General features: G+C 39.7%; 1 protein-coding gene across 1 annotated transcript; it reads right to left on the bottom strand.

The window, feature by feature from the left end:
• Window positions 1-7,163: 7,163 nt before the first annotated feature.
• On the bottom strand, window positions 7,164-26,838 carry CLEC2L (C-type lectin domain family 2 member L). The gene is made up of 4 exons (XM_056799778.1): window positions 26,708-26,838; window positions 22,089-22,255; window positions 20,896-20,996; window positions 7,164-8,156 (listed from the first exon to the last, which is right to left on the bottom strand). The coding sequence occupies exons 1-4, from the start codon at window positions 26,718-26,720 to the stop codon at window positions 8,045-8,047; spliced, it is 393 nt and encodes a 130-aa protein (XP_056655756.1). The 5' UTR covers window positions 26,721-26,838; the 3' UTR covers window positions 7,164-8,044.
• Window positions 26,839-27,791: the final 953 nt, after the last annotated feature.

Below are 27,791 nucleotides of genomic sequence, written 5' to 3'. Positions count from 1 at the left end.
GTCTATGAAGTCCCTCCCCAGATTTAGGTGACCAAATTTGCTGGAATATATATATATATTAGCTAGTTGTCCTAAGGTCACACAACTGATATGTGTCAGAGTCAGACCAACTTGAATGGAGTCCTTCCTAACCCCAAAGCTGGCCCTCTCTCTTCTATGTATTCCAGGTTGGCCCTCAACCAGAAATTGTTATCTCCATTTTTCAGATGAGTAAACGAGCCACAAGATGTTCAGGGGTTTGCCCAACTGGCACAGCTGCTAAGTGTCCCTTGACTCCAGCATTATTGTTGTGATTCAGTCATTTCAATCACATCCAGTGCTGCTTTGGCCAAATGGCCAATGGCCTAACAAATGGTATGGATTCAGGCTTCCAGCCTATAAACTGCAGAGAATCGTCTTGGACTCTCTTAACTCACAGGGTTCTGCATAGGAATTATAAAATATTTATCCAAATAGAAATCTGTAAAGATAAAACAAGCAAACAAAAAACTAGCAGACATTTATAGACTCTCCAAAGGAAAGTGATTTGAAAATGGCAGGTGTTTATGAGTCATGGCTAATTTGCTTAGTGGTTAGAGTAAGCCACTCATGGTTTCCATCCTGTCTTGATCTCAAGACACAGAAAAACGATTGCATGGCCACAATCATAGTCATCTTGCAAATTTCTATGGTTTCTTCAGGGAAAGGCTTGTAAATTGTTGACAACCACCTCTTAGGGATGGGATGTGTAAGGGGGAAAAGGGTTTAATTTTAAGAGTTGGATTGGATTATTTAAGAGTGTGGTCACCAGGAATTTAATGTATTCCAAAGAGATTTATTTTCCATTTATTTACAAAATGTAGAAAGAGAGAAATAAGAAAAATCAGAGAGGGGATAAGGTAAGTCTCTCCTGAGGTTAGTTTTTTCAGAAAATCCAGCAGTTGAGAGTCAGATTTTCACTCACCCTGTGTCAGTTCAAAGGAAGAGATTTTAGAACAGCCTCACCAGCAACAGGGTCTAGGGTCCAGCCTCCACTCCAAAGAATGAAGAATTGTTTCCAGTCTCCACTTCCAAAGAATGAAGAACTTTCCCTCATAGGAAGTGGCAGCTCCTTTTAAAGACATTTATTTTGCATCACTTTCTGTATCTTCCCCTAATTTTACATCTACCAAATCATAGTTGAAGCTGTGCTTTAGGACTGCCCAGGGGCAGTTAGTTTAATTCTGATTCATCACCCACTATTGCACACATGGATCACAGACCTCCCACTTAATGATTAAGTGGGGTGTTTACACTTTTGGTGATTAGATCTAAAAATGGGCAGATCTCTATACTCAACTTTTAAGTAGGGTATTTGCACATTTGGTGATTAAAATCTAAAAATAGGCACAAGTTACAATTTTAATCTTCACAATCAAGGGAGAGTTCATTTTAATCTTCACAGAGGGCAGGAATTGTACTGGAGTGACAGGCTTTTAAGTTTAAACTACATTATTAACATTTTCCCCATTTCTTAAGTCTAGACAACCAACAAAATAAATAAGCCTTGATGTGTAGTGTTTGCAAATTTCCAAGGTATAAGTGGGCAGCCAGGCTTTTTAATGAATAGAATGCCAGGTCTAGAGTCAGGAAAACTCATCTTCCTGAGTTAAAATCTGGCTTTATACATTTACAAGGCTGAAGTGACACTGGCAAATCACTTAACCCTGTCTGCCTTAGTTTCTTCATCTATAAAATAAGCTTAGAAAAGAAGTGGCAAACCATTCTAGTATCTTTGCCAAGAAAATCCCAAACAGGGTCAGGAAGAGTCTGACATGACTGAACAACAACAAGGGGAGGAAAATGGCTCATGTTGAAAATTTAACAATCAGCCCTTATGGGCTGGCTAGAACTGGCCTCAGCAAAATCCTGGGAAATGGGGAAATAGGAGGAAATGGAAAATTCAATGCTTCAATTTCACATTTTTATACATAACAAATCAATTGAGGGAGAGGGAATAAGTCATGAGGAAAAGGTGGTGTCTCCAGAGTCTAAATTTTTATTATCAGAGTACGAGAAACAATCTTGGACAAGAAACAAAGAAATCTGCTGTCCAGCATTACCACCAACCGACCAGCAGTTTGACCTGGGACAAGAAATTTTCCCAATCCCTGAGCTACAGTTTCTTTATGTTAAAACAAAGATGGAGTGTGTGTGTGTGTGTGTGTGTGTGGAGGGGGGGGGGGGAGTAATCCCCAGCTGCCCTCTAGTGGCCACTGGGAGCCAAAGTATGAAAGGAGAAGCTTCTACATATTGATCTGGGCCTGAATATTATATAACCCATTGATAGAAGCCAGCCAATTTGCAAATGGGAAGGAAAAGGAAAGAGAATTTATTAATTGTCTATTATATGCTAGATACTGTGCTCATCACTAAGGTGCGAACCAATTACCTGGGAGCATTTCTATTTGATTGATATGGAAATGAAATGGTTAGTTTGTGTTTGTGAATGTTTTGAAATTTTTTCAAACTTCTTTTTTAAAAGTTTTATTTTTGTTGCTATCCATATCCAGAGAAAGAACTGTGGGAGCAGAAACACAGAGGAAAAACAACTTCTTGATCACATGGTTTGATGGGATATGATTGAGGATGTAGACTCTATAAACGATTACCCTAGTGAAAATATCAATAATAGGGAAATAGGTCTTTGTAAAACCCAGTGGAATTGCACATTGGCTATGAGGAGTGGGGGGAAGGAAGGGAAAGAACATAAATCATGTAACCATGGAAAAATATTCTAAATCAATTAATTAAATAATTTTTTTCAAATAAAAGTTAATTAAATTAAGTCAATTAAAAGAGAACTGTAAAAAAAAAGTTTTGTTTTTGTTATTTCAACTTCCCTGGAAATTTGATGAGGTACTTTGGACAGACAGGAAAGAATGAATGAAACATAGATAAACCCTCAGGCAGGGCCCTTTATTTTTGCCACCCTTGGATTTTTTTTTTTACCTTGCAATGACAGGCTGAAACGGATGAGAGAATAGGTCTGAGTTACAGGAAGATTCCCTGCTATTTCTCTGCAAGAGACATTTCCATGCCCCTGTTTGGAAACCTGGGGATGTGAGTTTGAACTTTGAGAAAATTTAGAAAGGAGATGGTTTTGTTTTTCAGAAAATCCAATAAAATCTAGGTAAGATTAAAATGGTGTGAATTAATGACTCCCTACTCTGACCATGACCCTTGGTCCCTTCCCCAGTTGTTAGTATCAAATTTGAGGGGAAATGAACCTTTCTTTGTTTAGCCTATGCTTCCTCATTGCACCAACATATAAATTGATCATGGGAGTGAGGGAGAGGAAGATACATTATCCAGTTCCAAATTCCCTTGCCTTTACATCAATGTCTATCTAGTGACCTTCCCAATTCTGTAGTAAAGATGTTAGTCCCATAAATCTTTGGGACTGGAACAATTCTTTCTCTCCAAGGAGGGATTTATAGGCAATGTAGAACAAGGTTTTTTTTTAAACTGAGTTTTCAAGAAAGGTCCTGGTAAGGCAGAAGTAGAGGAAAAGGAGATTGGCTGGCCAGGTAAGAGTATCCGTGTACTGAATCTCTTCAAGCCTAAGGATTTGATTCTGCTGCCCAGCATGGGTGACCTCATCCCATCTGAGATGGAAGTAGCAGTAACTGATTCCTGACCAGTCAGTCATCAGGAATGTGCATGGCAGTAGAACTCCAGACATCAGGATATAGCTTCTCCTATTTTTACATCAAGAACGAGTTGTTATCCTCACAGTTTATAGCTTCCCTAGCTTGGATTTGGGGTCAGGCCCATGCTGGACTCGCAAACATCCATCTTTGGGGGATTGGAAAGAAGTAAGGAAACTTGTTTAGAGTTATCAGCTTTAAAGATTACTATTTGATGTATTTTTTGGATACCACAATGTTTCCTATTATAATAGATGCCCTCGCTCTCACTACTATAATTTGAGATTGTGTGATGAATCTTGCCTGGTCTAAAAAGAAGGAGATTTAGTGAATAGGAGTTCTGGAGCATTACTGTGAGTGATTTGGGGTCCCTTGTCCCAATGTTTGAGACATTGTGAGATTCATGGTCAGAGGACATGAGAAAAAGTCTTGCTTCTACCACATACTACTTATGAAACTTTGGATAAGTTATTTAACCTCCCTGGGCTTCAGTTTCTTCATTTGTAAAATGAGGGGGTAAACTAGGTGACCAAATTCCCCTTTCCACTCTAAATCTCATATCCTATTTGTGATCCTGGGCACCATTACATTTGTAATCTATGTGAATCTTACTTAATTGAGAACACTGAATTCACTTAACCACATCACTCATTCATACACAATGCTACCCCAGACTTCCCAATTTTTAAAAAGAAAAAAAAAAGTCTACCTACTTACAAAATAGCAAACTTTTTGTTAAAAAAAAAACCTAAAATTCTTTTTACAAGTATTACCAATATAATAGAGCTTTTCCAGCTTAACTTTGACACATAAATGTACTGACAGAGAGATCAGAGGGCCCAGTTTATATCTGGACACTTCTCTGAAAATGAGCTATGGGCTATATAGAGACATAAGCCATGGAGTCTGCCTTGGATCCTTGATTTCACCTACTCTTTGTGTGAACTTGAGAAGTCAGAATTACTAGCTCTTGTCATTGTTTTGGGGGTGGCTGTGGTAGGGAGGAACAAAGCAATGGTCCCTCTGAGCCTTAGTTTACTGATCTATAAAATGAAGGTCTTGACTTGCTCTCTCTCTTAGGTTCCTGCTGGCCCTAAATTCTATTGTAATTTGGGGTGGGGTGGGGGCTCAAACTCCTTAGATGGAGAAATGAGGGTTGAAGGCAGTGAGGAAAGGGTTGATGAAAATGGTTTCCCCTACTACTCCCTCCCAGAGTCCCTGAATTATTTGAGGGAGACAAAATGGAGATCTCCTCTCAGTGAAAGCTTGCCCCTTGATGACTGTGATGGCCAAAAAAGGGTGGCCAGGAAGTCTTCTCTACAAGGAGAGGAATGTGAGACCTCAATCCAGATATGTGCTGCTTTGGGGCACTCATAAGACTCCCCCTCCTATCTTCTTGGAAACTGGCAACAAGATGGAGTCTGTCAATGATCTTACTCTCTAGGTGTAAATAAATGAAATTGAATTCACTATCTGACTGCTTATTTGATTTAATTGTTGATTGGGGAAAAGGATAGAGGTTAGAGTGTTGTGGTTCATCCTAAATCTCTTTCTAAATAATCTAAAGTAAAAGTAAAAGTAAAATCTGAAGTAAAAGGCTTTCTCATAGGCAGGGGAGAGGTAGAAAAAGGGAAGAGAACACTGCTCACCAATTTGAGTCCAATATCTCAACAGTTCATGGAATGAAAGTCTTTGAAGAAATTGGGTTTCTTGACAGGAACCAACAATGTTTTAACAGGAACCCTCAATATTAGAATTTCTGTCAGTGACAGAAATTTACAAAAGGTGTCTTAAAATGGCCCAGAACAACAGCTCCTCCTTCCACTCCCTTCTGTGTCTCAGTACTCAAGACCCCCTCCTCAGGAGAATTTCCCAGAAGTCCTTCTTCAGTTCCCAACTGCCATTCCTGCCTCATGCACTGTAGAGCTCTCAACTTCCATTTTCCCCCAATGGTTCTTTTGTCCTACTCCCCATCATTACACTATGATCCTATAATGGAGGAAAATTTCCCCAGATCACCCAAGTGAGTGGTGGTAAGTGTTAATTTGGGACACAAGTTCTGATTTCCCAAGTGAATATCCTACCTAATGCCTACAGTACACATTTCTCCCCTTAGGCTGCTTGGGACTTCCAGAAGGCTCCATTGATTATCCCAGTTCACATAAAAGATTGCTTTTAGTGGGTAAAACTTGCACTGGCCACTAAAACAGTGAGAGCTGAGTACAAACAAAGCTTGTCAACCAACTTGAATCAATCAAAACCATTGCATGAGATGTTGGGTCATGTCTGGAGGAAACTGTATAAAAAGGTGGCATATCTCAGAACCAGAAAGAGATTGAGAGGGGATGGATGTGGAGAGGAAGGAGTGGGGTAATACAGAACTGAGATGGAAAGAAAGAACTAGCAACATAGGGGAAACCAGCAAAAAGGGAAGGAAAACAGAAGACTGAGCGTGGAAGAGAATGGAAATACTGGGGAGAGTCATTAGTCCTAGCATTATCTCAGAGCAAAAAGATTCAGCCTGAATGTGCTACCAGAAATAGAATTACCAGATCTTTCTACCTACTAAAAGACTCAGAGAAATTCCAATAAAATGGTCTGTCTTAACCCCAGTTTCCCTATCCAAGACCTGTCTATCCACAAACACTGTCATAAAACCTGTTCTTTGTCAGTCAACCATTTCTAGCAACCTGAATTTTCCTCGACTACAAAAAGGCCAGGAGCTAACTAGTGATAGATAGAATTATAAATTAAGATGGAGAGCTATCCCTCTGTCTAAATGTTAGGAATCTTCTTGAGGGCTCATGGTAACTGTCATTTTACCCTAAATATTTTATCTAAAATAAACTCCTTAAAGCCATAGAGGAGGGAACCATTGTGTTTCCATCAGGCTTAAAACAATTTCAGTGTTATAACAGAGTGTTACACCTGTCAATAGGAAACTGGCAAGGATTAGGGCATGACAAGGTGGTTCAGTGGACTGAGAGCCATGCCTAGAAATGGGAGACATTTCTAGCTGTGTGACCCTGGGCAAGACACTTAAATACCATTGCCCAGCCCACCATTCTTCTGCCTTGGAATTAATATATTGATTCTAAGACAAAAGGTAAGGGGTTTAATAAGGAGCAGTTAGAGAGAATCTGAGTACCCACCAATCTAAAGCAGAAATGCAAGATAAACACAAATGTTTTTTCAAGGAGAAGTAATGGAGGGAGGTCTTTATTCCATTTAAAATCAGAACATCATTCATGGATACAATCAGGGGTCCTAACAGAGAAGCACTAAGGAAGCAGAATGGAAAGCAAGGCAAAGGGGTGGGCACCCAGACCTCCCCTGCACCACTTGGGGCTTTTCCTATATGACAGAGAGAAACAATTCCCTGAACCCACCCTCCTTTTCATGATGATGAGAACAAGAATGGTTAGGATGGAAAGGTGGATTGTGGTTCTTGGGTGAGGTGGGTGTGTCCACATTGTGAATAGCCTATGACAGTCATTGCATTGTTGCTGTGGTTTATTTTTTTCTATAAGCACCAGTACTACTATGTGTGCAATAAAAATGCTGCAAAGCAGGTGTTAGGAAAGTATCACTGGACAATTGCAGCTCACTCAGTAGAAGCTGAATCCTTTTGAGGAAAGTCTTGCAGCCTACCTTGGGAAGGGCAGCCTGGGAGACCAAGGGCTCCTGACTGCAACCAAAAAATACAAAAAGCAAGGGAGGTGGGGAGAAAAGGGACACCTGAAGGGATCTCAGTGTTTATAACAGGTGAAGGGGAGGGAGTCAAGGAAATTAAATATTTTCAAAGAAAAATATAAATACTTTTGTTCACAAAAAATAAGTTAAAAACCAGTGGAATAAGGTAAAATTCAGTGCCTCCAAATGTCAGGAAGGGCTCCTTGGATTAATGTAAAATAAGGAGATCTCAGTGGAGGGGAGCTACCTGGTTTCAGGGGGCTATAATAACTGTAGGAACTGCTTATGTGGAGGGCATATTGATATTGATGGTAAACATTTGCTTTGTTATCCCTCACTACAGGCAACAGTCATACATAGTGCCCATAAGTGGCCTTGAGGGAAGCAATGGTTGTGTGCTACTTAGTCAAAGGAGAGGGCAGAGGCATAGCCAGGTTTCAGATCCTGTCTAGGATGGCACAGCAAGTTAATAGGATATGTGCAGAGGAGGGAATCAGGAGACCAGGACTGACACCTGGGGATAATATACTATTGTCTCACAGCTGTATGGCTGGCAGAAAAAACTTCCAGGATCTGTGGCTCCATAGTGAGTGTTGGGGTAAGAGCTGGGGCCTCTCATCACTGGGCCAAGGCACAGGGAGAGGCACGTGCTGGCCTGCTTCCCACACTGCCATGCCCCTGCCTCACGTGTATGCCATCTTACTGCATACCCAGGGCCTGGTCATTAGGCAATCTGACGTGACAAGTCTTGTGGGGTCCACGAAGACACATTCCCCATGTCCTGAGACAGAGAACCTGTTGGTAGGAGAGAAAGAACTCAGTTTATTCTGAACATATAAACATCAGAAATGCCACTGTTGATGCTTAGCACCATGCTATTAATAAATGCTCTATCTATATGTCTATCTATCTATTTATCTATCATGTACTAGGTCAGCCCTTTGGTCTTTTCAGGATGGTATTTTATCTCTGATGGGGACACTTGTTTTGTAGAAAACATAGTTTCCATCCAGAATTAGAATAAAGATGGTTAGGATAGGGTAGGGAAGGAAAATGAAGGGAACAAACATTTATTAAGTGCCTCCTATATGCTAAGCATTTTACAAATAATATTATTTGATACTTATAACAACCTTTGTAAGGTAGGTACCATTATTTTTCCCATTTTATAGTTGAGGAAACTGAGGCAGGTAGCAATTAAATTACTTGTCCAGGGTCACACAGCTAGTAAGTATCTCAGGTAGGACATTGAACTCAGCATTTCCAAAGGCTGAGCAGCTGCCCAGGCCCCCATATGGTGGAAAAGGGGGAGAAATATATAGGAGAGACACTTTGTTAATGTTTCTGTTTCAGATCCATAATTCTATCAATATGGTGTAAAAAGGAAATTTAATTAAGCAGCCCCTCATTTGTATTAGCTTAAGAATTCCTTTAGTTTGATACCTTGTGACTGTGATTTGTAGCAAGAATATTGTCCCAGGCAAGAGTCTGGGTATGTAAAAGATTAAGAATGTAGTCCCAGGGCAATACCTGAGTTATTATTTCAAATATGTGTATTGTTATAGTAATTTTAGGGGCATGTGTCACCATGTTAATCATAAGTACATATGTTTGTCCTAAGTGTGTAAATGCATTTTACAAGGTACTTATATCAAACCAATTTATATAGGAAGTTACAGGGACCAAAAAGTCATCCAAAAGTCTCAGAGATAGGGTCTCAGAGACCTCTTGTGGAGGAGGTTGGGTTTGTCTCAGAAATGGGGATTGAGATGTACCATGTCAAGAATGACCTGTAAAGAAGTCCAGATAAAAAGTGTTATGACCTTTATATGACCTATAATTTCCTGTTACTTATGTCAAGAGTGATCCCTATAAGTCCTTCCCACCCCACTCTGTAAATTCCTCTTTTTGCTTTAAAAATCTGTCAGTGTCAATGATCAGAGTCTCAGATTCAGCTGGGAAATCTGAAGATCTCTGACTTGTTTGCCTTGCCCACCAAATAAAGTCAGTCTTTTCTCAGAGACTTCTTTGTCCAGTATTTTTTCTTACAGTTGGCACCCAAGATAGGACTGAGGATCTACTTCAGACAGCAGCAGAACTTCCAGCTGAAACTTCTCCGTGGGACTGTTCCACTTGGGGGACACTGCTGTAACTGTTGCCTAGACATCCCTTCAATCAAGTATCCAATAGCTCTGAGCACTAGCAAAAGCCTCTGCCCTCAGGAGGATCCTGTCCTACTTTTCTTTCATGGACTCTTTACTGTTCTGTGGTATGTTTCATGTTTATCCAGTTTTTAGGTCTATTTGTGTTTTACAAATTGCTAGTTTTTCTTTTTGTTAAAATATATGGGGGGGCAGCTGGGTAGCTCAGTGGATTGAGAGCCAGGCCTAGAGACGGGAGGTCCTAGGTTCAAATCTGGCCTCAGACACTTCCTAGCTGTGTGACCCTGGGCAAGTCACTTGACCCCCATTGCCTACCCTTACCACTCTTCTGCCTTGGAGCCAATACACAGTATTGACTCCAAGACGGAAGGTAAGGGTTATAAAATATATATATATATATATATATATATATATATATATATATATATATATATGGAAAATTTCAATGTTTTGGTCAAGAGCTCCCTCATTCTGAGGAAAAAATTTTGTACTAATACTAAATGGGTTTTGGTTAGAAGTTCCCCTCATTCTGAGGAAGAATACTTGGATGAGTATTCAAAGTATTAAAATATCCCTAATAACAGAAGACAGTTTTCCCTAGAGGAAGTCTACTTTCATCTCTTTGAGATAGCAACAAAAAACCCAGGATCTTTTTAAAATTTATTTTGAGTAAAAAGCTCAGAGTAAATTTTGCTTTGACAGGGCCTCGCCTGTTCAGCTCGAAGGAATAAATTCATTCATAAGTGATTGTTTCATTCTTGTCAGTGTTCTGTTTTGGGTTTTTTAAGTGTTATGAATTGTGTTATTTTAAGAGAAGTCTATACATTTTGGAATTATGTCCAAAGGCTTTAAAAGAGTACATGTCCCCTTTGATCCAGCAATGCCACTGCTAGGTTTGTAACCCTAAGAGATTTTTTTAAATGAGAAAGATTCTGTTTGTACAAGAATATTTATAGCTACACTTTTTGTGGTGGCAAGAAATTAGAAAATCAAGGTGTCCCTCAATTGGGGAATGGCTGAGCAAATTGTGGTATATGATGGTGATGGAATATTATTGTGCTATAAAGAATGATGAGCTGTTTGATTTCTATAAGAATTGGAAAGACCTACATGAACTGATGTGGAATGAAATAAGCAGAACCAGGAGAACATTATACACAGTAACAGAAACATTGTGGGACCATCAAATGTAATTGACTTTGCTACTAAAAATAATTCAGTGATCAAGGACAATCCTGAGGGACTTATGAGAAACATTGCTATCCACATCTAGAGAAAGAACTGTAGGAGCAAAAGTCCAGAAGAAAACATATGATTTATCACTTGTTTGTATGGACATATGATTTGGGATTTTGATTTTAAAAGATTACTCTATTACAAAATTGAATAATATGGAAATAGGTATTGAGTGATAATATATGTATAACCCAGTGGGATTGCTTGTCAACTCTGGGAAGGGGGAGGGAAGAGAGAAGGGAGAGAATACGAATCATGTAACCCTAGAAAAAATAAAATAAAATTAATCCAGAGAGAGGGAAACCTTTAAAATTACCTATTTGAGGGGGCAGCTCGGTAGCTCAGTGGATTGAGAGTTAGGTCTAGAGACGGGAGGTCCTGGGTTCAAATCTGACCTCAGACACTTTCCAGCTGTGTGACCCTGGGCAAGTCACTTGACCCCCTTTGCCTAGCCTTACCACTCTTCTGCCTTGGAGCCAATACACAGTATTGACTCCAAGACGGAAGGTAAGGGTTTATTAAAAAAAAAAATTACCTATTTGATTACTAGGAGTCTTTTACATTGGTTGTATACATTATAATCCAGTCAGCTAGATTCCTGCTAGTCACAGTCACAAACACCTGTAATCTGCAGAAACTAAGTTTTTTATCTCCCTGTTCTATTTATATATGCAAAAGAAACTCTTAGATTATTTACACAGGCTATAAATTTGCCAAAAAGAAAAATGGGGAGTAGACTTAGCTCTATTCCACCTGATCACCTACCCAGGGTATAGGGGCAGGACAGACTTCCTGTTTAGCCTGGTATGACAAAGGTTAAAACTCAGAGAGTGAATATATGTGCAAATTGTGAATTGTGCTGTTAATGTTTGGAATTGAAACTTAGAACACGTTCAGGTTCTGAATATGGAAATCATAATATAGTACTTGCAAAATGTCTCTTCATCAGACTTTGAAGGGTTACAGATACTACTGGGATCCTGGGAAATCTGGTAAAAGTGTTTATTCCAATAATAACCTTCAAATCCATCTGGTTGACAATAGACAAATTCTGTTCTCTGATATGCTGCTATCAGTTATATGTTTCAATGATTTCATGTTTTTTAATGATCTTAGATTTTGGTAAATCAAGCAAATCATGATAAGTTAGTGATGAAAGTTTAACTGAAATGCAAAATCTACCAACATAGCATTAACTATAATACTTAAAGGAGTTTTATATTGTTAAACATCCTTGATGGTATGAATCTTAGAAAATGTGAATTAATTGAGAGAAGTTTCAGAGTGATGCCCAAAATGACCCCTTGTTAAAATCTTGTCAGGATTAAATTTCAAAAAAAAAATGCTACAAAATTGAAATCACTCTCCTGTTTCAAGGTACTGTCCAGAAACTAAATCTTTTAATGGGAACTTTGCTCTGAACACACCTCAGGATCCCCTTGTTATCTTTTAATTGAGCAAATAATAATTGTATACTTACTATTGTCTGTGAAGTTCCATTCTGAAGATTTTTAAACCTGTCACCATATTCAAACTCCGATCTAAGTTCTCTTTTATTTCATTGCCTGATATAATTTAGAAGTTTTGCTGTTCATTATATTTGGACTTGAGGGACTTCTGAATTTTATTGTATACTGCCATATTAGAAATTCACCTAAACAATTGTTATAAGCCTGGCCATAGCCCCATCATGCTCCTGTTGCTCTTTTATTTCAAACACACTTTAGCACTCTAAAAAAGAAAACTCTCCATGAATCTGATCACACCAAGAGATTTAATGCAAAATTAAAACAATTTCTTCGTATGGTAGAACATGTACCATGAATGGGAAAACCTCGTGGAACAGTCAAGCCTTGAAGTTCAAAAACACAACATTGGTTATCTTGCCACTCTATAAGTTACTCTGCTTTAAAATGAGAGATCATATCATTTCAATTAATTTTGTTTTGAATTTTGGGGATCCTTTATGGAAACCATCCAATCATCCACAATAAAGAAGATTTTACATTCTTAAAAAAATAAAATAAAAGATTACTAATTGTTTCCTTACCCTTTTTCTAAGAATCTCCTTGAAACTTCTTCAGATGTCTGAACTATGTACTCCTTCCAGCCCTTCCTTTCAGGATTCCTAGATTCTTAAACAAACTAGAATGTCTTTCACCCTGGTATGTTATTTTCTTTGTTTAGGTTTGTCATTTCTTTCCATCTGATTAACTGATTAAAGATTGCTTTTACTTTGCTTTTTCATCTGCCCATTTGCTACATGCAAACTCCACTGTGTGGAAACCTGAGGTTCCTGTCTCCCTTACAGAGGAACCTCCACTACTTCCTTTTTTCATGCCTAAAAGATGAGGTTTGGTGAGTGATTGTGATCTCTGCCAGCTACGTTGCTATTTTGTGTAGATGTTAAAAATCCTATTAGGTGGGCCTCCCAAAACTGATGTTTGAAACCGTTCCAAGACTTTGCTATTTGAGAGACAATATTGAGAATTTTATTGTAACATATTTCTGAGATTCTTCCTATCGGGCATGGTTGTTAGGAGGCTATTGGATCACCAATTAGGGCATCAGCACAATGCAGAGAGCTCTCGCTATTCCATGAATAACGGCTGGGGAAGTGACTTTAGGGAATATCTAGTAGAACTCCATCCTGACCCAGTTAAGTCAATTTTGAGTCAGCCTGAACCACTTGGTCATTCCTTTGCCTCTCTGAACCCGCTGCTTGAGATTAAGCAAGGAAATCATTTGTAGCTCCTTCTTTCTATATATTGAGTAGAGCAAACTCAATCAATAAGTCTACCAGTTTTTTCTTTCACAAATGGTGTACTTTGAAGCATCTTTTCTCCAAGAACCTGCCTCCCCATAAAGCTCTTTGTTATACGTTTTCTGACTTGATTTTTTTATATGTGAAGATCAAATCCTACAGTTTCAGATCCTTGGAGTCTCTTTTCCCCACAGGGTTTCAAGATTTACTTTTAAAAACGTTCTTTAATATTGCTCCATTCCCAATCTGATTTTCATATATGTCGGTACCCAGATAAGTAGTCTCTGTCTCTCTTTTTATGCTGGCTGTGAGAGTGGGGGGACGTGGGCAGGGGGCTGGCTGGGAAAGGTTAAGAATTTTCAACAGATCTCAAACTGCAAAAATGGGAAGGAAAAAGACACCTCTCAGGCAGTTTCTCCAGACAAGGAATGCGGGAAAAATTTCCCATCCACCAGGCAAGTCCAAGGCCCTCACTGTCATCAACTGATCAACTCACACCAGAGAAACTGATCCTATTCCCTAGCAATTACAGAATAGACTCCTCAGTTTATCATGTGTGTAGCTTTATTTTCCTCTGCACCACCTTCTCCAACTCCCAAGCGACTAAACTGGAATCCTGGAACTGTACTAAGAAAAATGCCTGACATGGACTCTGCTGACCATCACAACTCTTCCAGCAGCTGTGACTTGGTTAGATATCGCAGAAACATCTAGGCATGCCCAAGAAATGGGAATATATTATTGCAGAGTTTCCTTTCTAGGCCACTCCCGAAACTCTGGACTATCAGCACCAGCATTCAATCACCCAGACAGCCAGTCTTCAAAGGACAACTTTCTGCCTGCAGCTACTGCCAGGGACATTCTTTCCTGTGGCCCATCCTCAAGAAGAGAGCAATGCTACTGCATTAGATCAGCAACTGTGAAACCAGCAACATCTGTTACCAGTGGTCCCTGATATTTCTCTGCCAGCATCTCCAATGGCCTCTGACTGTTTCATATCTTTCTCTTTCCTTTCCTCTTCTCCCCCTTCAATTATCAGCTGTGCGCCTCAGTGGTCCATGCATCACCCACCAAGGAGTGCCTTCTCTGCATTTAGATTGTCTCAGTCCCCTTCCAGAATCATCTGGGGAGGACCAAAGAGGGGAAATGTAAGAAGGAAATTTAATTAAATAGCCCCTCATTTGTATACCTTGTGACTGTGTGATTTGTAGTAAGAATATAGTCCCAGGCGAGAGTCTGTATGTAACCAGATTGAGAACATAGTCCCATATGTCCAAAGGGCTATAAAACTGTGCACACCTTTGGTCCAATAATATCCCCACTGGGTCTGTATCCCAAAGAGACCATTAAGAAGGGGAAAGAACCTACTTGTGCAAAAATATTTATAGCAGTTCTTTCTGTGGTGGCAAAGAATTAGAAATCAAGGTGGGGAGATGCCCATCAGTTGGGGAATGGCAGAACAAACTGGTACATTTTGGTGAATAAGAACTATTGTACTATAAGAAATGAAAAGCAAGATCATTTCAGAAAAAGCTGGAAAATCTGCATGAACTGAGGTAGAGCAAAATAAGCAGAACCAGAAGAACATTGTACACATTGACAGCAATATTGACCGATGATGATCTGTGAAAACTTGGCTACTTTCGGCAAAGCAATGATTTGGGACAATCCTGAAAGATTTATGATGGGGAAAGCTATCCAGCTCCAGAGAAAGAACTGTTGGGCCATCTTTCACATCAGTGTATTTATGGTTTTCTTTTGGGGTTTTGGTTATGTATGAGTGTGCTCTTACAACAGTGACCAATATGAAAGTGTGTTTTGCATGACAATAAAAATAAAATTTTGTAAAAAGAATGTAGTGCCAGGGCAATACCTGTGTTATAATTTCAAATATGTGTATTGTTATAGTCATTTTAAGTGTGTGTTACCATATTAAACATAAATAACTACATTAATTCTAAGTGTGTGAAATCATTTTATAATGTGGTCATATCAAACCAATTCATGTAGGAAGTTACAGGGACCAGAAGTTAACAGAGACCAAAAGTCTCAGAGACCTCTTGTGGAGGCTGAGGATGTCTCAGAAATGGGGGTTGGGCAAAGGGCTTTAAAAGACTGTCTGCCTTTTTGATGCAGCCATAGCACTGCTGGGTTTGTACCCCAAAGAGATAATAAGGAAAAAGACTTGTACAAGAATATCCATAGCTGCGCTCTTTGTGGTGGCCAAAAATTGAAAAATGAGGGGATGCCCTTCAATTGGGGAATGGCTGAACAAATTGTGGTATATGTTGGTGATGGAATACTATTGTGCTAAAAATAAAAGGAATAATAAAGTGGAGGAATTTCATGGAGACTGGAACGACCTCCAGGAAGTGATGCAGAGTGAAAGGAGCAGAACCAGGAAAACATTGTATACAGAGACTGATACACTGTGGTACAATTGAATGTAATGGACTTCTCTACTAGCAGCAATGCAACAATCTAGAACTATTCAGAGGGACTTATGAGAAAGAACACTATCCACATTCAGAGAAATAAGTGTGGGAGTAGACACAGAAGAAGAACAATTGCTTGATCACATGGATTGATGGGGATATGATAAGGGATGTAGACTCTAAATGATCACTTTAATGCAAATACTAATAATATGGAAATAGGTCTTGATCAATAATACATGTAAAACACAGTGGAATTGCTCGTTGGCTACAGGAGGGGCTGGAGGAGAGGAGGGAAAGAACATGAATCTTGTAACCATGGAAAAATATTCTAAATTAATTAATTGGAAATTTTCAATTAAAAAAAGAAATGGGGGTTGGGGTATACTATGTCAAGAATGGCCTGTAAAGAAGTCCAGATCAAAATGTTCTGACCTTTCTATGACTTATAATTTCCTGTTACTTATGTCAAGAGTGACCCCTATAAGTCCTCCCCACCCCACTCTGTAAGTTCCTCATTTTGCTTTAAAAATCTGTCAGTGCCAATGATCAGAGTCTCATATTTAACTGGGGAATCTGCAGATCTCTGACTTGTTTGCCTTGCCTACCAAGTAAAGTCAGCCTTTGCTCAGAGACTTCTTTGCCCAGTCCTTTATCTTACAATGGGGAATCCCCAGTGTAGAAACTACCTCCACTTATGAAGATGGACAACTTGGTTGCTACCAACAAGTCTTAGAGAGTTGCCTGGATGAGAGAAGACTAAGTCAATGACTTTTTTCCAGTCATAGGGTCAAAAATAAGACTTGAATCCAGGTAATCTTGAGTACCAGGCTGATCTTCTATCCATAGAACTTCCTGCCTCTCTTTTAAACATTACTTTTTATAAATGTATATATTCATAATGCTAAAAGTTTCCATTCTCCATGGATCATATTTATTTGATCATGAATAAATGAATGTGTGCATGAGTGAATAAATGAATGAATGAATGAATGGAAAAAGTATGTATTAAAACACTTACTTTGTGCCAACCACTGTGCTAAATGCTGGGGATACCAATATAAAAACTATAAAGAGTCTTTGCCCTCTAGGAGCTAATATCCTAATGGAGGAAACCACACAAAAAAGAGTAGTGGTCACAGAGGGTAATTTTGGTCTCAGTGTTGAATGGACCAAAGGGAGGTAGATTGATATACCCCATCCAGGAACACTTGTTGATTTGATGTTCATGGTCCTAGATCCATCCCTATCTAATGTCTTTATTTGTATTTGTATCTCCAGTACTTATAAGGCACAGCATCTAGACATAGGAGACTCAACATAAATGATGACTGGTCATTAAATCCAATTGTTAGAGTGAAAGCTCAAAGCCTCTCATGGACAGTAACACTCTGAGGCACAATTTTGAGAATTCACTGAGGATTGACAAATGCATTATTTCTGGATATGATGTTGCTTTCATGGGATAGGAATGGACCCAAAGCAACTTTGACTTCCCTTGACAAGTTGTTATGTCCAAGAATTTACCTAAATCCTTCTGGAGGCTTTTTATCAACTCAATACCTCACAGAAAGGCCTGTAGCATATTTGGTGGCTCCTCTGTGGAGGGTTTATAAGGCACAGACAAGAATCCCATGGAATGGGAAGGCATTTGTTTCAGGAGACAGGAAATGCATAGAGGAGATCACAGTCCCATCATACCACTGTTGAGGGGTAAAAAATTCCATCTCTTTTCTCCTGACCAAGTACAAAAGTATAGTACCTTTCGTGGTACAAAGTCCCCCTGGTTGCTAATACACTATCCCTCCTCATATTATTGTGTATTTACTTATCTGTTCACATGGATCGTATCCACAGGTTGTTCCCTCCCAGAAGAATATAAACTCCTCGAGGTGACCGTTTTTTTTTTCATCTTTTATCTTTGTATCTCCAGCCTACCATCATGCTTTTCCCATAGTGGACAGTCAAGAAATATTTAATCAAACTATTTCACCATGTGGGTGTTTAATCTTTCATTAAATGGAGGGAAACAAGCATTTATTTAAAGCCCTCTATGTGCCAAACACTGGGATAAACACTTTATAATCACTCCTTTCATCCTAGCAACGCTAGAAGATAGGTGCTCTTATTATCCCCATTTTACAGATAGAGAAACTGAGATGCTGATTAAGTGACCAGGATCACACAGCTGGTAAATATTTCTGGCATTTGAACTCAGATCTTCCTGACTCCAGGCCTGGCACTCTATCCCCTCGACCTCCCCTACCTACTTACCTCAATTTATATCCTTGAAAGATAATAATTTGGTTTTGTTTCTAAGAAGGACAGCATGGTATAATGGAAAGAGAACTCTTGAGAAGAAGTTCTGAGAACAGAACTGGATAACAATGCCTAGAACATAGTTTTATTATTGTTTAGTTGTTTTCCAGTTGTATATGACTCTTCATGACCCCATTTGGGATTTTCTTGGCAGAGAATGGAGTGTTTTGATATTTCCTTCTCCAGCTCATTTTATAGATGGTGAATTGAGGCAAAAATAGTTAAGTGACTTGCCCAAGGTCACATAGCTAGAAACTGTCTGATCACAGATTTGAACTCATGAAGATGAATCCCCCTGATTCCAAGCCCAGTGCTCTGTCCATTGTGTCACTTCACTGCCCTGCTAGAACATAGTAATTTCATCAAACTGTTTATTGTTTGGTTGATTTATTGAATAGGTGCCAGAGAAACACAATCTTAGAGTTAGAGATTAGAGATCATCTGTTCCAAACAGTCCCTCATTTTATAAGTAAGTGGCTAATTGACTTGCCCCAAATCATCCAGGTAGCAAGTGGCAGAAGCAAGACTTGTCCCCCAGTTGTCTACCTCCTAAAGTTAGCCCCTCCTTTTACTCTAACATGTGGAGAGCCATCATACCCCTGCTGTCTGACAGAGTTGCAGTTTGGGATAATGAAGGCTACAGAGCAGCCTTCAGAAAAGATGAGGCATCCACTGAACCCCCTCTGTGTGACTTCTCCCTCTAACTTCCCTTAGTAATGGAATTGTTCTTTTCCCAGTACAGGAGAAATAATATAAGAGCAAATACTTACAGGGTTAACACACATATATCCCGCTTTAATCCCCCCCCCCAGATTATTACCCTAAAAAGATTACATTCACAGAATTAAAACCTAAAGATCATCACCCATTTACCCCTTCCTTTTTCCTCTTAGCAGAGGTACACTCAGAGGTCCTACACCCATTGTTAGCCAAACACACAAGCACCACAATCAATCACTCCTCTGAAACACAAGTTACTGGCACACTTCGCTGGTTCATTATGTTTACAATAACCAGGCAACATTGTCAAGATGCCTTAATGAAACACAAGAAAAATGTAACTTGGAAATTGAGAAGATTCCTGATTTCAGTCTGCTTTAAATTACCCTCTAACCCCATACCTAGCTGCAAAATGTTTTATTACCCATCTCCTAAGTAATTGTGATTGATTGTGAAAGCTGATCAAAAGCAACAATGATTCTCCTAGCTGGTCATCCCACAGGTCAGGAGGAACTAACCTTCAGATTCTATCCATGTCATTTATCTCCATCACAGACCTTTCTGTTGTAGCAACATAGTAAATGATCACAGAATGTTGATTAAGTGATTTGTTAATGTGTGACATATCCAATTATCTGTAGAAGATCATGTATGTTGGAAAATGATTGTGTGCCAGAAAAGCACGTACTCACTGAAGCTATAAAATAAACCAAACCCTGTGCAATGGCAGAACATTGAGTGACGCCTAAGCACAAGTCTGAGCACTCAGTTGTCTCTCATCTCTTATTCACCTAACCTCTCCACCTAGTTAGAAGAACCCTCCTATTTGAGAGACTGTGGTCTTGTCTCTCAAAACTAGCACATTGGCAAAAAAGAGAAGGAAGTAGAGAGAGGAGAAAAGCAGTTGGAGGACAAAATTAAGAAGCAGATACGGCCAGAGGAAAAATGGAAGGGAGAGATAGAAAAAGGAAATTGAAGAAGAGGAGTGGCTCAGCTGAAGGTCAACCAGGGAGAAGATTCTTTCTTGTGGAAAGAAAAAAAGACTCTACTTTCATCAGTGATCAGAATTAAGATCCCACTGGCCCAGCTGGAAAACTCTGCTGCCACGGAGGCTAGGATAAGCAACCCTGCATGAATGGAGAGAGCTTAATGGAACCCCAAGATACTCTCCCTCCTTTAATCATCCTTCCACCTCCTCTTTGGCAGCACCCCTGCAATTGTTACCATAACAAGGTTTAAATGCCTGAATCTCTCCCAGGTTCTATTTTTGTAGTTAAGTGATCTGACGTTAAAATTGTCACAGATGACTTCCTAACTATAATTCATAGGGTCATAGAGTTAGAGTTGCAAGGGACCTTAGAATTTATTCTTCATGTTACAGATGAAGAAACTGAGGTACCATGCAGGTAAATCAATGACTAGTAAATATGGCACAGTGGATAGAATGCTCAGCTCAGAGTCAAGAAGATCTGAGTTCAAATCCAGCTTGAGATACTTTCTAACTATGTGACCCTGGGCAAGTCGTTTAACTTCTGTTAGCCTCAGTTTCCTCAACTATAATTTGGGATAATAATGCTACCCACCTCACTGTTTTGTTGTAGGCATCAAATAAAATGAGGTATTATTTGTAAAGTGCTTGACATGGTGCCTGGCACATAGCAGGCACTTAATAAATATTTGTCCTTTTCCTTCCCTTCCCACTTCCTATTTCCAAGTCCAATGTCCCCACCTACTACCCTATGCCTTGCATTCTTACCCCCCCCCCATATCCCTTGCCTCCAAAATCAAAGTTTCCTTTCCCCAGGAATGGAGCATTCTGGTTATTGACAGATGATTATAAGGAAAGCAGCTATCCCCCAACCCATTATCAACAATCAGAAGATCAAACATCAGCTTACTCTTCTGGGTGAAATGGATCTCCATTGACCCAGTGGAATTCATCTCCTACTCTCCTCAGGCCAATCCAGGGTTCCTTCCTGGTGAATTTGAACATAAATTCCTGTATCAAGAAAACAGGCAGAACCTTGAGATCAGATATTTCCTTCTGATACATCCATGTGTCTCAGAACAAACCTTAATCTTTGAGTTGAGATGGAAGGCCTATCAGTTCCTTTCCCCAGTGAAGCGAAGATTCTGAGATGCAAGCGTCAAAGTGGATTTTGCACTGGCCAGATTAGATGGGACAATTTTTTAAATTTTTTCATACCTTTACATTCCATCTTGAATCAATACCATGTATTGGTTCCAAAGCAGAAGAATGGTAAGGGCTCAGCAATGGGAATTAAGTAATTTGCCCAGGGTCACACAGCTAGGAAGTATCTGAGGTATCTGAAGTCAAATTTGAACCCAGAATCGCCCATCTCTGCACCTGGTTCTTAATCCACTGAGCCACCTAGCTGCCCCCTGGGACAAATTTTAAATCTCAGACTAGTTTCCCTTCCATCCAGAAATACCCTGTCTGGATCATCTTCCCCTATGTTTAAAAAATGTCACATAATAGATACCAAAGATTCCCCCCCAAAAAAAGGGATTTTAGGGACATTTGCTATTTTGTGTCAAATGAGAAATGTTATGGGGAGCAATTTTTAAATCCTCAGTCTTCTAGTCTATAAAGTGCAAATATATGTGCTTGTATTAAGCACCTACTGTGTTCCCAGCACTGTGCCAAAAAGAGAACAAGAAGATAAAAGCCTTGTTCCCAGAAAGCTTGGTGGAGTTATTATTGTTGCTGTTTTGTTTTCTTTGTGCCTTTCACCTATATGTCTAAAAGTCACAGGTCTTTCACTTCAAACCCAGAAGCCTACATTATCAAATTCTTTCCTGTGTTAATACCACTAAACAAACAATCAGCTTTGGCAGCAAAAAGCATCAACAGAAGGCTGGTTCCTGAGTTTTCTTTCTCCCTGTTCTTCTCCGAGTGACCACATACAGAAAAGATTTCTATTGACTTCAGCAGGCCTAAGTGTGTTTTATGAACTTTTCTACCCAGAAACATTTCAATAACAAGTACTTGGTCACTGAGCTCATACCCTGGAGAGTTTCTGGATTTCGCAATTGGGCCAAGTGTCCTGTCCAAGTGGGTCATACTCACCAACTCCTTCTGGCTCTGAATCACAGTTAGAGATGCCTCGTGGGTGTGACAGTACTGGCGCCCTGTGTTCCAGTCTCTTGGTTCTTCAGAAAAAAAATAGCATTTCCTTCCATAGAGTAGCCAATCTTCTGGGCATGGAGCATCGCACTTGATACAGCCCTTGGAAGCTACAGGAAAGAAAAGAGAACCACTATGAGTCTTGCCTGGGTTTTGGGGAGGGCACAGAAAAGTCCCCCCAACCTAAATTGGTTCTGGGTTCCTCCTTTGGATTTTGAAAAGAGCAAGTAGGCTATGACAGATTAGCATTCTACAGGCTTCTCAAGAGTTGAAGGACCAGAAACTTGGACTCCAACAAAAATCTGATTCCCTCGAATCTGAACAACCCATTTAAGCATCAGTTTCTTGGAATTAGGAAGGTTCTTTAAAAAAAAAAAACCTTACCCTCCATCTTCCAAAATTGTATATTGGTTCAAGGCAGAAGAGTAGTAAGGACTAGGTGATGGGGGTTAAGTGACTTGTCCAGGGTCATATAGCTACGAAGTATCTGAAGTCAAATTTGAACCCAGGATCTCCCTTCTCTATGCCTGACTGTCAACCCACTGGGCCACCTACTTGCCCCCAAATTGGAAAGCTTCTTACAGGTCATTTAAGATGATGGTGGTGGTGGTGGTGGTAGTGATAGTGAGGGTATCAAGCATTTATATAGTGTTTTTGACATTTGCAAAGCACTTTTAAAAAATTAGCTCATTTTTATTCTCACAACAACCCTGTGAAGTTGGGGATATTATAATCCCTTATTTAAAAATGCGGAAACTGAAGCAGATGGAAGTTTAGTCCTTTGCCCAAAGTCACACAGCCAGAGACTCAAGTAGGATTGAAATTCAGATGCTCTTGTCTCCCGCTCCCGGTCCAGTGCTCTAGTGCCCTTCATACCTTGCTACTTGGGTGTGTCCTTCATTGTAACCTCCTGTCCCATGAAGTACCCTCCCAGATGGGGGGTGATCAAGCTTCTGTCCAAATGCTTCCAGGACCTGGGAATGTTTCTACCACTTCCTACAGCCTCCTCATTCTCGGTATTCTTGGACAGCTGTAATTGTTTTTTAAATCCCTTCTTACATTGAGCCAGAAGATGACTCCCTTTTACTTCCACCCACTGTTCCAAATTCTGCCATCTGGGGCAACACAAAATGACTCTTCCAAGTAACCATCTTACTGTATGAAGACAATTTATCATTCCTTCCCTCCGATCAAAACTACAAGAAGGGCAAACAGAAAGCTATCTGTCCAACTAGTGGATTTTGAATTGGAGGGCAAGCATTTAGAAGTTAGCTTGCTCCGTTTGGTTTTCGCCAAGGAAAAGGTTTTACAAGGGGGATGGGCGATTGGTGTAAGGAAAAACCAATGGAGAAGGCATAGGGAAAGAGAGGTTCTGGTCCTGGCTTGACCAGGAAGTCTCTATGGGCTCTTAGGCAAGTCTCTTCAATTCTCTGGACCTCACTTCTTTCATGTATGAAATGAAGTTGTTGTTCATTTATGTCCAATTGTCCATGACCTCATTTTGGGTTTTCTTGGCAAAGATACTGGAATGTTTTGCCATTTCCTTCTCCAGCTCATTTTACAGATGAGGAACATAAGGCAAACAGGATTAAATTACTTTCTCAGGGGTCACACAGCTAATATGTGTCTGAGGCCAGATTTGAACTCAGGTCTTCCAGACTCCAGGTCCAGCACCATATCCACTGAGCCTCCTAGCTGTCCCTCTGAAATAAAGATAACAGGCTAAGTTATCTTTAAGGTCTCTTTGAGCTCTCATATTCTAGAATCGCCAGATTCTGTGAATCTAGTCAGCTCTCTAAGCTAAATATAGTCATTTCTTTCAAACATCCCTCATTACAATTTCTGGAACCCTCTCCATCCTTACCATCTCGCTTTTCCTCCCCTTCACCCCCCCAAAAAAAATCTCTCCAGGTCCTCTTCTGTTCTCTACCAGTATGTTGCCTGAGGTATTCAAATGAAATATTAAAATAGATTTCTCACCTACACAAAACCATCAATTATTGGCAGATTGCACAGCTATTTATCATCTAGAGATCTGGTTATGGCTCTATCAGTTGGCTCAAAAGTAATATTTCCCCAAGATATGTGAGCGAATTCTATAAAATTCCTCTGTAAATAATTAAAAAAGAATGTGAATTGTCTACATAATGACTTGGATTCATGTGTGTGTGCTCACATGCATGTGCACGTGTGTGATTTAAGGCCCTTGAGATAGGAGGAAGTTTAATGGAAGATAATCAAAGTGCCCATATTATATAGGCATTTAAACCTGTCCCTAAAGAAGTCATCTCAATATACTGTAGGACTGTGGGAGCCTGCCAAACACATTCAAAACTGAACCTCTTTTTAAAGTTATAGAGAACTGCACATTCAACATGGAACAGCTTTACCTGAAGTTTAAGATGTTGGAAAGGAAATTTATAAAAAATTTCATATTCTTCATTGTACACAGAGACGAATACACTGTGGTACAATTGAATGTAATGGACTTCTCTACTAGCAGCAATGCAATGATCCAGGACAATTTGGAGGGACTTATGAGAAAGAATGCTGTAGACATCCAGAGGAAGAACTGTGGGAGTGGAAAAGCAGAAGAAAAACATATGATTGATCATGTGGTCCAATGGGGAATATGATTGGGGTTTTGATGTTAAATGATCGCTCTACTACAAATATGAATAACATGGAAATGGGTTTTGAACAATGATACATGTATAACCCAGTGGAACTGCTTGTCAGCTCCAGGAGGGGGGAGGGAAGAGCAGTTGGGGACAAAAGGGGAATCATGAATCATGGATCCATAGAAAAATATTCTAAATTTTAAAAAGGAAAAGAATTTCAGATTCTTCGGAGAAATTAGACATTTGGAAACCCTTGGAGGAAAGACTAAAGATAATCAGAAGCTTGATTCATCTTGAAAGAGCTGAAAGACCCTGACCAGGCAGTAAAATGATGTAAATGAATGAAACAAGAAAATTAAAGTTCAGGCTAAAAAATGAAAGAGGGACATTCACAGCTTTGGTCTCTGGAAAGAAATGATGAAAGGAACAGATTCAGAAAAACCTGAGAAGACATGCATTAATTGATATAGAGTGAAGTGAGCAGAATCAGAACAGTTTCAGTCCAGTGGGGAAGTGTCAAGTCACAGTCTTGAAGGCAAAGCAATGTATCAATTGGGATACAATCTTGAGATCATAAGTTGTCCAGGAAAAAATATTTGCTCTCCTACTGGTTGACCCGACTCCTGGACCACTTCTCACACTGAAAGCACCCATCCTTTTGGCCTCTCTCTCAAACTGTTTCTTCCCAGAACCTCCATTTTAAGGAGGAGGTCCTGGTCAACCAGTGGGGCAGCTAAGTGACACAGCAGATAGAATGCCAGACCTGGAGTCAGGAAGACTCATCTTCCTGAGTTCAAATCTGGCCTTTGACACTTACTATGTGACCTTGGACAAGTTGCTTAACACTGTTGGCCTCAGTTTATCCATCTATAAAATGAGCTGGAGAAGGAAATGGCAAATTACCAAGAAAATCCCAAATAGGGTCACAGATAATAATACATGATTGAAAATGACTGAACAATAACAACAGGCCAACCATGTCTTCATTCATTTCTGGGTTACACTCCTGACTCTCTTGGTCTCTCTACCATGTTTTTGAACCCTCAAGGACTTTGTTTTTTCTGAGGTAGCTAAGTGGTGCAGAGGATAAAGCACTAGACTCAGAATCCAGAAAATTGTAGTTCAAATCCAGGCTAAGACATATAAAAGTTGCATGACCCTGAAAAAGTCATTTAACCTCTGTTGGCCTGTTTATCCAACTACAAAATGGACATAATAAGTAAATTGGTTGTGAGGATCAAATGAGATATGTATAAGATACTTAGCATAAAATCAGGCACATAGTAGGAACTTAATAAATTCATGGGTCTCTCCTTGGAAAATGTGACCTGAACACATATATATTTTGTAGATATAAATACAGAGTTGGTGATACTGTGAAGAAAAAAGTTAGAATTTGGGGGATATTTAAGTAGGGTGAGAATAGGAGCAGCTGAAGAATTTAGCTAAGATTCCATAGAAAATGGATCAGGAACTCTAAAATTTCCTCTGCATAAATGTGGGGGTTAGGCTGGAGCAGGACTTCTTAGCCTTCTCTGTTTCATGGACCCCTTTGGCTTCTTGGTAAAGCCCATGAAGCCCTTCTAAGAATAATAGTTATTGGCCATATTCATAATTAAAGGAAATGTTACACTTCTGTTGGTGAAAATAAAGATGTCATTTTTTCCTGTCCAAGTTTATGAGCCCCCCAAAATCTCTCCACAAATGCCTTTTCACCAGGGGCCTGGGGGAGTCCTGTGGACTCCAGAATAAGAACTCCTGAGCTAGAGGGTCACTACTGTCCCTTCTGGCTCTAAATCCTATGAATACTAGAATTGGATTGATTTTTGCACTTGGGGCTTTCCGATTGGGCACATAATAGGTATCAGTACTTACTAGATATTGGGCCAGTGCTTTCCAACCAAGCTCTAGTAGATAAAAGATTGATTAAAACCCACTCACCTAGAATACTCATCACAACAAGGATGGCAAAAAGCAGGACTGCAATGGCTCCTAACAAGAGGCGGGTTGTTGTATCTAGAAATGAAAAGGGAAAGGGCGTTAGCTCTCCTCCCCATACTTTGGCCCCAAACCCAAAGCCCTGGACAACAAGAAAGACTCAGAAATCAGATGGACTCAGCCCAGAGCTCAGGCCATTGAGCTGTTTCTTCCCCCAACCTCCCAGGAAGGGGTAGGCAGTGTGGATTGCCCCCAGTCGATTTCCTCCTAAAGTGCTTAGGAATGGCACAACCCCACACACCATTCTAAGGTCATGATCACAGCCTTAGTGTCTCCATTTCAACTCTGGGTGCTTCCATTCACCCTACAATCACCTCGCCTTCTCATCACTCACACCCCAATCTCTACCTCCGTGGTCTCCAGCTGGGAAATCGGCTTTCTGGATCAATTCTTTGGGTATGTATGTAAGAATACACTTTGATAGCCCAAACTCTAAAAAGCTCTTCATTAGAGCAATTCAGAGAGTACCTTTTGGCTTATTTCATGTAACCAGACCCTGGATTTGTCAACACACATAAAATTAAATTGCATCACATGAATTCAAAACTCGAGATCACTTGGGCACACACTGAACTGAAGCTTACTTTTGTATCCTTGAAGAAAAAAATCACTAAACAAATTAATAGTACAGGGAAAGAGAATAAGAGGAAATGTTTGGCTTGATGAAGAAATTAAAATGTTTCCAAGTAATTTTCATATTTATTTGCATTCCAATTAATGTGCTAATTCCAAGTGATTCGTATTGATTTATTAAAGCTGGCCTGGGGTCCTAGTTCTATATGTACAGGTATCCCTTTCACATTGAGAGTGGTTGGGGTGCAGTACCACCCACAATCTGGAAAATTCTCATAAAAAATTTTGGCCCTCTCTTTGTACCTGAGAAAAGTCTGAATTTTTTCTTTTTCTTTTATTCAGTATTTACAGTACTTTATTATAAAACTTGTATTAAGGATTTGGTCATAGGCTATCTGTAGGCCAATGTTAACATTTCTAGCCTTTATGGGTCATCTGCTGGCTTTTGAGTTCT

Source organism: Monodelphis domestica, chromosome 5, assembly GCF_027887165.1.
Source record: "Monodelphis domestica isolate mMonDom1 chromosome 5, mMonDom1.pri, whole genome shotgun sequence".
NCBI classification, from domain to species: domain Eukaryota; kingdom Metazoa; phylum Chordata; class Mammalia; order Didelphimorphia; family Didelphidae; genus Monodelphis; species Monodelphis domestica.
This window is presented reverse-complemented; position numbering and strand designations above follow the sequence as displayed.

What these genes read in the sequence shown, in the direction of transcription:
- CLEC2L (XM_056799778.1), bottom strand. An exon ending in TTCAGAGCCAGAAGGAGTTG is followed by an intron (nt 20,997 to 22,088) that starts GTGAGTATGACC and finishes TTCTTGATACAG; the next exon opens with GAATTTATGTTCAAATTCAC. An exon ending in GATCCATTTCACCCAGAAGA is followed by an intron (nt 8,157 to 20,895) that starts GTAAGCTGATGT and finishes TCCTACCAACAG; the next exon opens with GTTCTCTGTCTCAGGACATG.